This window comes from Fusarium oxysporum, chromosome 4 (genome assembly GCF_000149955.1).
Source record: "Fusarium oxysporum f. sp. lycopersici 4287 chromosome 4, whole genome shotgun sequence".
In the NCBI taxonomy this organism is placed as follows: domain Eukaryota; kingdom Fungi; phylum Ascomycota; class Sordariomycetes; order Hypocreales; family Nectriaceae; genus Fusarium; species Fusarium oxysporum.
This window is the reverse complement of record NC_030989.1, coordinates 584,129-593,915: the sequence shown is the minus strand read 5'-3', so window position 1 is coordinate 593,915 and position 9,787 is coordinate 584,129. Positions and strand designations below refer to the sequence as shown.

The 9,787-nt window shown below is 48.1% G+C and overlaps 7 protein-coding genes across 7 annotated transcripts; 5 read left to right on the top strand and 2 right to left on the bottom strand.

Moving 5' to 3' along the window:
• Positions 1 to 96: 96 nt before the first annotated feature.
• Positions 97 to 1,676, bottom strand: FOXG_07592 (mevalonate kinase; the record flags this gene model as incomplete). Its single annotated transcript, XM_018386176.1, has 2 exons — positions 97 to 1,380; positions 1,434 to 1,676. The coding sequence occupies 2 exons, from the start codon at positions 1,674 to 1,676 to the stop codon at positions 97 to 99; spliced, it is 1,527 nt and encodes a 508-aa protein (XP_018243299.1).
• Positions 1,677 to 3,240: 1,564 nt separating this feature from the next.
• Positions 3,241 to 3,660, top strand: FOXG_19512 (uncharacterized protein; the record flags this gene model as incomplete). The annotated part of the gene is made up of 1 exon (XM_018399734.1): positions 3,241 to 3,660. One exon carries the CDS (start codon positions 3,241 to 3,243, stop codon positions 3,658 to 3,660), a length of 420 nt encoding a protein of 139 aa, XP_018243298.1.
• A 394-nt stretch (positions 3,661 to 4,054) lies between these two features.
• On the top strand, positions 4,055 to 4,684 carry FOXG_07591 (uncharacterized protein; the record flags this gene model as incomplete). Its single annotated transcript, XM_018386175.1, has 1 exon — positions 4,055 to 4,684. The coding sequence occupies one exon, from the start codon at positions 4,055 to 4,057 to the stop codon at positions 4,682 to 4,684; it is 630 nt and encodes a 209-aa protein (XP_018243297.1).
• A 187-nt stretch (positions 4,685 to 4,871) lies between these two features.
• On the bottom strand, positions 4,872 to 5,282 carry FOXG_07590 (uncharacterized protein; the record flags this gene model as incomplete). The annotated part of the gene is made up of 4 exons (XM_018386174.1): positions 4,872 to 4,918; positions 4,973 to 5,101; positions 5,167 to 5,200; positions 5,253 to 5,282. 4 exons carry the CDS (start codon positions 5,280 to 5,282, stop codon positions 4,872 to 4,874), a joined length of 240 nt encoding a protein of 79 aa, XP_018243296.1.
• A 449-nt stretch (positions 5,283 to 5,731) lies between these two features.
• FOXG_19511 (STE24 endopeptidase) lies at positions 5,732 to 6,076 on the top strand (the record flags this gene model as incomplete). Its single annotated transcript, XM_018399733.1, has 3 exons — positions 5,732 to 5,767; positions 5,841 to 5,853; positions 5,901 to 6,076. 3 exons carry the CDS (start codon positions 5,732 to 5,734, stop codon positions 6,074 to 6,076), a joined length of 225 nt encoding a protein of 74 aa, XP_018243295.1.
• Positions 6,077 to 6,782: 706 nt separating this feature from the next.
• On the top strand, positions 6,783 to 8,057 carry FOXG_07589 (uncharacterized protein; the record flags this gene model as incomplete). The annotated part of the gene is made up of 1 exon (XM_018386173.1): positions 6,783 to 8,057. The coding sequence occupies one exon, from the start codon at positions 6,783 to 6,785 to the stop codon at positions 8,055 to 8,057; it is 1,275 nt and encodes a 424-aa protein (XP_018243294.1).
• Positions 8,058 to 8,407: 350 nt separating this feature from the next.
• On the top strand, positions 8,408 to 9,753 carry FOXG_07588 (oxidoreductase). Its single transcript, XM_018386172.1, has 2 exons — positions 8,408 to 8,936; positions 8,983 to 9,753. The coding sequence occupies exons 1-2, from the start codon at positions 8,496 to 8,498 to the stop codon at positions 9,592 to 9,594; spliced, it is 1,053 nt and encodes a 350-aa protein (XP_018243293.1). The 5' UTR covers positions 8,408 to 8,495; the 3' UTR covers positions 9,595 to 9,753.
• Positions 9,754 to 9,787: the final 34 nt, after the last annotated feature.

Sequence of the window (9,787 nt, the reverse complement as noted above, 5' to 3'; positions counted from 1 at the left end):
CAAGCCCATAGTCATGTTTGACCTTGCATGGCTTACCAGATGGTGTAAATCGGAGTAAATGCTCACAGCTTGAGCGTGTTCTGTCTTATTAGTGATTTATTGGCTTTCAACTCGCCAGAACTTCCATCCCTCTCTTTCCCCAGTATCGCCATGTACTCCGACGAGCTTTTCGACACCCTCAGTGCCTTCAGCTTCTAAGAACTTCTCAAGATCAATCTCCATACCGCCCTCGTCATCTTCCTCTGTACCGTTCTTCAAGACAGCTGGCCAAAGGACGCCAATACCGTCGCCACCAAGGGTCGTCTCGAATTTGGCGTAATTCTCAGACTCTAGTTGTCCTTCGAGCTTTTGCAGCTTATCTGTGGGTACACCGGGTCGTAAAAGAGTGATTGAACATCCACCACCGCCAGCGCCAGTTAACTTTGTCCAGCCAATACCCTCATGGTCGACGAGTTCTCGCACTCGTTCCAAACGTGGATGAGAAACGCCTAGTGATACTAATAGGCCATGATTGATGGTCATCAGCTCGCCCACCTTGCTAAGGTCCGTCTCCGAATTGCTGTCAAAAGAAGTGTCGTGAATGAGCTCAGAAGCGGCATCCGTGACCTTGTCCATCGCATCCAAGATCGTGCCAACAAGCTTAGGGTGGGTTTGTTTGAGCTTTGCGACCTTGCCAACCTCGTGTGCGGTAGACTTGGATTGCCGGGTGTCCACCAACAACAGGGGCAGTTCAGGGAAATCCCACAATGGTCGAACCGTCGGTGGTTTGGAGTAATCTGTCCGTTGAAACACCACGGCCTTACCTTGTGTCGCAACCGTATTATCCACGCCGGAAGGGTTTCCGTGAATACACATTTCTGACACAAATGCCCATCTGTTGATTCGTTCGACTTGAAGTCGTGCTTCCTCCGAAGGTTGATCTGGGTGAGGGCCTGATAGTGTCCGTAGTTGAAGCAGAAGTGCAGCTGAAAGGCATACTGAAACTGACGCGCTGCTGCCCAAACCAGCACCAATTGGTATTGTTGACCGGAGAGTGTATAGACATGGGGGGAAGGATGGCGATCCTAACGATAGGAAGAGGTAGAGGAAAGCTGAGACAGAGCTATGATGAACTCTCCGAATCTCCTCTGGGTGGTTGGGTGAGACAACTTCGATGTGTGGTTGGATGGCCGCAACAAGATCAGGGTCGAGTTCTGTTACGAGAGAGTAGTATGACTTCTTCTTGGAGGGTTGTTGGAAAGCGTCCCATGGCAGGTCGTCGATGTTCCAGGTATGAACGAGATCGATATCAGCGAATCGGAGCGAGACGGTACGTTTCGACTTGGAGAGGGTGGTGACGTGAAGGTAGGACCGCAGTGAGATGGCTGCGGCAATGGCTGCCTATGCGCCAATCATGTAAGCATGCAATTGGCGATAAGATGGAACCGACTTACCTTTCCATGGACAACGGAGTGTTCCCCAAAAACAATGACCTTTCCTGGTGCTGATACCATGAAAGGAGGTGCCATGGGGCTAGACATTTTGCGATTCAACTTCATGCGACGACGGGCACTGCCATTGCTGGAGTCGCCAGATGTTTCGGAGCCGGAATCAGAGGCAGGGCCGTGACTATTGCCGTTGCCATTGGCATGGCTGCCATTGAGCCCGTTTACCATGACTGGGGTCACAGACGGCATGGAGGTGATTGTGTCGCGCGCGTTGTTTGGTGTTGATATTATCTCCAACTACGTGGTCTGACCCCTGTCGTGATGATTGCCTGCGGTATGTTTCGTAGAAAGTGAATAGCGAGAAATAGGAGTAAAAGATTGTATGAAGATAATTGAATTTAACGGTAGAAAGAAAAGTATAAGATGAAGGAGGAAAGTTGCTTAATTCGGTAAATTAGTGGTTGCCTTTCTTGACCATCGTCAGGGGGTGGAAAGTAACTTCTTTAAATTCGAGAGCGGGGGTGTGATAAGTTAAAATAGTTAGGAAGCGGGCAACAACGGAAGGACCTTTGACTCCCAACAATGCAATGCAAGTCAAAGACGATAATGGAAGTGATAGTAGCGTCACAGAAGAAGTGTTAGCTAAAGTCTAGACGTAGGTTGATGCACCTCTGGGAATTGTTGGCGTAATGGGTAATTGAGTCCCCCGCACTTTCCACCTCTGTCCCTAGATCAGTGTACCTGCCTTCTGACACACCTCAGACTTGTTTCCATGGAAAAGTGCAGGAGCAGGACGATGTAGGGAAACGCCCGTCAACCGAAATAGGAAAGGTTCCGGATGTGAGTGCCTCGATGGTGCAGATGACAGTTACCAACGATCAACAAGATGAGGTGGAACTAACTGCTTTAACGAGACGGGCTAAGGGACTTGGGTTACAATCTAGGTGCTACCGTTATTATCTCGTCTTCAAATTCGAGATGAGTTGATATGAGATGCCTACAAGACGTTGCCAACAGCTCACAACATCTGTCCTCTGTTGTTGAACTGAATGTGTAATGATAGGCCTCCAATTGGAAGAACTCAAAATAGCGGTCTAGCGCTAACGTCGAGTCTCCAGCTGGGCTTAGGTTTATCTGGAGACTGAGCTGAGCCCACCACGACTTAGACGTCCCGTCTCCCGCGATTTGTCGATGCAGCAACCGAGAGTGGAAAATCGAACAAGCAAAAGTATATGAACCGAGTTTTCCGGCGAGGACCGGGTATTTCAAGGTTTCAGAATCAGAAATGCCTATCAGTTGAAGAAGAGATGCAGAAGAACTGCAGAAGAGACAAGCATGGGCATTTGTCGCCGCGTGATTGATGATGATGACAATAGCAACGAACAATACAACAGCAACCCAACCGTGTGACCCTGCGTGCCGGATAAGCCGTCTGGTTCAGCTGTTGATCGATGCACCCGAAGAGGTTGGCTGGGCGGTTCTCTGTAAATCAGGTTATGAGACTTTGAGCCAGCCTCGAATATCTGCCGAAGCAACAGAACATTTGGAGTCGTTGGAACTTGGAGGCTTGCAGTTACGTCGTCGAGGCGAAGCTAAAATATGACGACAGGCGGGAAAATATCCATGCTGGTGCCTGCAGCTATAACTCATTGGTGTGGCCGTATCCGTACTTGGAGAAGCTGTAGCCTGTTACTGGACAACAAAGAGTGCATCAATTGTCGCATACATAACGCTCCTCTTGGCTGCTAAATGCATTGAAACACTTTCGTATTCGCATCTCTTTTATACGAATACTATATTGAACAGACACAACATGACGGCGCCAATCGCTTCAGCGTGGAAAATCATTCCAACGTTCGAATCAAAATCGATACAGAGAACTCTTGATTTCTATGTCGACTTTCTTGGATTCGAATTGGGCGGGGTAAAGCCAGAGGACGGGCCGTCTTCAGATTATACTTTTTGCTCGATCTTTGCAGGGGATAAAGCAGCAGCCAATATCTACTTCTTCAAACCTGATGGTGATGTCAAACCAGGGTCGGTATATATCGCATTGGGTACAGAGCAGTTGGACATGCTGCATGATACTGTCAAGGGTCAGAGAAGCGATGTAATTGAAGAAGCGATTGAAGATAAGCCGTGGGGTTTTCGGCAGTTCGCTATCAAAGACCCTGATGGGAATAAGTTGACATTCTTCAAGTTTCTAGAGGGCGGCAACCCAGGCACGGAATAATTCGAGGCATCCATCCATATGTCAAGGCTGCACGCATGTCGTTGTCGGCAATGACTTGGTTGACGGTCTCAAGATTGAGGCTATCATTTTGAGGATATTGTAAGAGTACTATGAGATTCTATGATGAAGGATTTGGGACAAAGGGTTGACACGATGGCTATATCAAATGAACGGAAATCTCCTTGGACTACGACCAGTATTCAACCCTATGGCTGACGACTACGTTGCTGACTGTGATCCTTCCCAGGCAACTCAATGGCGCATCATCGACTGAACCCCGCATCAACGTCGTCAAAGATGCCTGATTGACTGATTATTTATTCAGCTTCATCGTGAAGGGTAAAGGGCATCTAGACTTTTGTCAATTGAGCAATTCAAGTCTTTTGTCGATAAAATGGCCGGTATCGTTGAAACAGCCTCCATCCAGCTAAAGCCAGGGTACGATGAGGATAAGCTACGAAACATCCTCAAGGAGACCCAGCAAGTACAAGCTCAATGGATCAGGGAGCACCAACCCAATCTCCTTGAGGGAAAGCCTTATAATTACACCACGGACATTTGGATCACCGACGGCGAAGCGCCCTACCTATTTCTCACAGCACCGTGGGAATCTGTGGGTGGTCACAACGAATGGATCCAAAGTCAAGAGAATATCTCTCTAATGCAAGAGCTCAAAGAATTCATCAGTCAAGACAAGGACGCCGTGGCCTTGTATCATCTGGGGCCAGCTGGAGAAAATGAATTCCGAGGAGACATTCTGTCAAGAGGATCCGTCAAGGTCTGGAAGATATCAGTGAAGCCCGAAGAAAAAGCATCTCTCGAAAAAGAATATCGTTCCATCGAGACCCAATCCGCAACACTACCAGGTCAAAGAATGTGGGCAGGATGGAGGATAGAAGGCGACGATTCAATCATGGTGATAATCGCATCCCCAGGCTTCGAAGACGTGATCGAGTCCGGTATAGCTGTGAGGTTCGAAGCTACCAAAGTCTCCCGCTTCGAGCACAAGCCTTTTCTGCATTAGCCAATTCAACACTCGTCACGCAAAAAAACCCAGTATCTTGTGACTCGAATCGTTCTTTTATTTTTTTGGACTCATCCGAGTATCCTCCTTTCAGAGCACATGATGAAATGCAAGGTATCCCGAGACGCCCATTCGTGCCTGTGAAATCCTCCCACACCCAGAGTAAACCCTTTATTCAACCACCTTCTTAAGCAGACTTCTTGGCCTTCTTGGAGACATCGGTGAGTTGCAGGTCTGTGTGCTGTGTCAGTGGTTTGTATCATCGTGCGTCCTGGCGGAGGATCATACTGGGGGGAAGGCTCTGCTTGAGCTTCTCGGCCTTGTCGGTGTCCTTGAGAACCAAGGTGTAGAGGTGCTTCTGGCAGCGGACCTTGAACTTGATGTTGTTGGTCTGCTTGCTCTTCTTGATCCGCGCGGCTGTTGGGATAATTGTTAGAATCGAGTTGCGTTTTTCGTGGAGGTTTTTCTTCGTCAAAACGTACAGGAGGCGTCCTTCCGACGGCAGATCTCGATGAACTGGTAATTAAGTCAGTATTTCGTTTCTTCCGCTGTTATTCGTATCTCATACCTTCTTGATATCGGCGACCTCTTGAGGCATCTTGGCGGTAGTTCAAGGTGGATGGGTTGAACGGAAACTTGTCAAAGGCACGGGTTGACGATTTCGATATGAATTTGGGAAGGAATTAATTTTGTGCGCTGCTTTTCGCGGGGCCTTGTAGTGCACGGACCACTGTCGTTTGTTGGACTGGTCCGGGAGAGTTGGTCGCCGATCCACCGAGATGTGGCGTAAGAATACGTGGCGCAGACGACGATGAGACGAGGCCATGAGGCAACAGGCAGGAATCTTGAAATGGCCACCTTTCATTGTGATTGTGAATATCTTATGAAACTTAATACTTAAGGTGCTTATTATCATTGTAACCGCATTATTTTTGTTGTTCACTAGACCTTCTCGCCCTACAACACTTGTTGCTCCGGAATAGGTGTACATCTACTGATTGCCAAACTTGTTGATAACGTCAGTGTCTCTAAACGAAAGTCGTCAACATGTCGACCCGGCTTGATAACTTTATGAAGTCCAAGGTAAGAGCAGACAATCTAGTGATTGATTAGTATCTATCGATCAGCCAAGCTCAAACACACTAACACTTCTCAGAACGTCGTCCTCTGTAAGTATTTGTTATCTGCAGGGTAAGCCACATACTGATATGCCCAGTCTTTGGAGGCGTTGTTTCTATGGCAGCGGCATACACAATCTGGGGAAACGATGGTCAGGGTGTTTTCCCACCTCAGCCAGATCCTACTGGTGATCCAAAAACATGGACAAAGGAAGAATGCCAATTGTGGTTGAACAAGGCAAGCGAATCACTCACAGCCGTTGACGTAGGCTAACAGAAGCAGAGAAATCTACATCCCGACCCAAAGGCCACCAAGGAAGAGCTTATCGAAAGAGTGATAGCAAATATGCGTATCCCAAGGAAGTAGGATACCACAACTTGAGATCATTGGTCTGTTTAGTACTACATCACTGTTTCTTGCGTTGCCTGATACCACCTGCAGACTGCTCGCAGCTCAATACGAATATTTTCTTACCTCGTCTAACAAATGTAACGTCAAATCGAAATAGAGTGTAAGCTTGGACAACTTGACAAGATCTCGCCTCGCCATCTCCCACCAAAAATAATAAGGTTCGTCATGTCAAGATTCGTCGAATTACAGCATTGGAGTATCATAGATATCGAAAGTCAAGCCCAGTGGATCCAGTACTTGATGGTCAGCCACCAGACAACCACGTTTCAAAGTACCTCCACTCAACCAACCACCCAACAAGCCCAACTGTTAATCGTCTCACCTCGCTGCACGTGCCACAACAACCGCTGTCTTACAGTTACAATCAACTCTGATCTTCAATCATAGCCTGTCACTCACGAGATTATTCTTCTGATGGCTGATCGTGAACTCCTCACCTTTTGCGATCATGTCTACTAATTGACTCACACCCAAATTAATCATCTGCTCTTCTGAATCCTCTTACATCTTCTGAAACATTGCGACCTCGGCGCTTCCATGTTGCGACGTCATATCCACTATCTTCACAATGGCATTCCTCGAGGACCCCCGACTGCGCCAACGCTGGAACCAAATTGCCCACGATACCGAGACCATAACCGAGAATGCGGCAGCAGGAATCTGGACCTTTCAACATAATTATATCAACCCATGCTTTTCATCCATCGTGCACTCTATTGAACAGTGTACGACAGTATGTCTAGGTGACCCTGAGGAACGTCTACGAAAGCGCAGAGAACGAGAGCTGTCGCATAGTAGGGCAGAGTACAGCTTCGACTTTTATGATGACTGGTATGAGGAAGAGCAGAGTGGTCTGTTTGGCACATGGGGTAATGAAGACTGGGATCGATTGTTGGCTGGGACTGGCACTCAGCGAAGGCATACTGGGGGAGAAACTGAACAACCGCGCAGGAAACGCGGTATGAGCTATGGAACCCGAGACCGAAGACGAAAGCCAAGCATGGATGATGACCCGACTGTAATTCCTAGTACACAACCGATCGGTTTCCTCAGCAAACTACCATGGAAGGTGGGCGGTACTCTACGATACAAACCTAGTGCGGCAGACCTACAAGACCATCCACGACGACATGGCGAAGGAGAAAATGAACCACTACTACATTCTGACGATGACGAATTTGACCTACCAGTGACTAGAAAGCGCAGCGGGACGACAGGGTCGGGCGATACATCAGATTCTTATCGATCACGGGGCGATTTATTCCCAAGCGATGGCGAAGGTGAAGAAGATGCAATCCCACTCGATGATGAGGTAACATACGACATGGTTAGAAAGGATGATCGAAGCGGAAGAAGTGGGAGAACAAGCAATAAGGGTAAAAGACCAGCTAGTGGTTTGGCAGGGTCGAGAACAGTATCGCGGACGACGTTGGGGTCAATTTCTTCCAAGGACGACTACCGAATGGAGCAGCGATCAAATTCGTTTTCTGTAACGCCAGATGTTGAGGGACCGACTCTACATGACCTGGAACAAGAAGAGCATCTGCTACGAAAAGAACAAGACGAGGATGTCGAGAGGAAGAAGCAAGCAGCAGCGCAACTCGCGGCAGAAAAAGGTCTCGCACCAAAATCTGACCCCAAATCAATCTCCGAATCAAAACCAGAGGTTGCAGAGGATGATGTGTATCAAGCATCGCCTTCAAAAGCCGCCTACCACCACGTCGAAGAAGTCGAAGACAAGCCCGCCACACAAGATGAAGCGCCAAACAGTTCACAACCCGATGGCACAAAATCACCAGAGAAGACAGATTTCGTTCCAGCGCGCTTACCGCATTTCCAATGACGAGGACTTTCGCTCTCTGTAATACTACCTAATGATGGATGATAGCGAGTCACGGATATTTTATGTATGATACCAACATTGAGCCAAGTATGGAATTTGAGCCAACGATGAAACGGGAATGAGACGGGATAACTTGATAGATTCAGCGAATATAATATGCACAAATACAATGCATCACCGGTGTCGGCATTTTATGCTGAAAGGGTTCAGAGCGCTTTCAGAGGCACATGAGATACGCGAATTGGTAGCCTAATGCGGTAATGCCTCGGACTTTGGATGAAGCTCCCCCCGCAAATCGGTAGATCGGTTGATGATGCTTAAAAGAGCCGATCCCCACAGATATGTAAGAGCCGAGGGCCAATATCCAGCTGTATTGTATTCTTATACTTGATCTGTTGGCAAACCATCGTCTTTTATTATCATTCATAATATAAAAAAATGGCACCTCCAGGCCCAATTACAACACCACTTACATCCTTGCTGGGAATCAAGCACCCCATCATCCTCGCCGGTATGGCTAGGGTGTCTGGTGGTCGTCTTGCAGCAGCTGTATCCAATGCTGGCGGTCTCGGTATAATCGGTGGTTTCCAATACACACCCGATCAACTTCGAGAGATCATTGCGGAAATGAAGGCCAATTTCTCGCGACCTGATCTACCCTTTGGTGTTGATCTCGCCCTGCCTCAGATTGGAGGCAATGCGCGTAAGACCAACCATGATTACACTGGTGGAAAGTTGGACGAGTTGGTGGACATCATCATTGACAGCGGTGCCAAGTTGTTTGTCAGTGCTGTTGGTGTACCGCCACCTCAAGTGATTAAGAGGTTTCATGATAAGGGAATCCTGGTCATGAACATGGTTGGCCATCCTAAGCATGCAGTAAGTCACGGACCGGAGTTGGCTGCTATTCACTGACACATCCAAGACCAAAGCGCTCGAGCTGGGAGTTGACATGGTCTGCGCTCAAGGTGGTGAAGGAGGAGGTCACACAGGAGATGTTGCAAACTCCATCCTCATCCCCGCCGTCGCAGACGTTGCTTCAAAGTACCACCCTCCTCTTCTCAAGGGTCTGCCAGCGTTGGTTATTGCAGCCGGAGGTATCTCCTCTGGAAGGAGTCTTGCGAGCTCATTGATGCAGGGCGCTGTAGGCGTATGGGTAGGTACACGGTTTGTAGCCTCTGTTGAAGCGAGTTGCAGTGAGGAACATAAGAAGGAGGTTGTTTCATGTGGATTCGAAGATACGCAGCGAACTCTTGTTATCTCTGGACGACCATTGAGAATGAAGACGAACGATTACATCAGGAAGTGGCATGAGCAGCCAGATAAGATCAAGGAACTGTGTGATAAGGGTGTTGTACCAATTGAGTACGACTTTGAGCAGGGCAACGATTTCGATCTGCCACATTTGATGGGACAGGTTGCTGGAGCCATCACCAAGATCCAGCCTGCTGGGGAGATTGTCGATGAGATGGTCAAGGAAGCTGTTGATATGCTCAAGTTGGGAGGGACCTACTTGACAGCTATCCCGAGACTGTAAATCACACAAAGAGGAACTTGACCTCTACGTGATGTTTGGGTACACTATGGTAACGAAGAGTAATAAGCTTAGATATGATTGGAATTGTTAGATATTAATCGATGTGAAGCTCTTATTGTACTGCCCTCACCTGTAATTTGCAAGGCAATCCCTTCACTCAACCGGGTGCAGTCAATCTCGAGGTCCAAGCTGT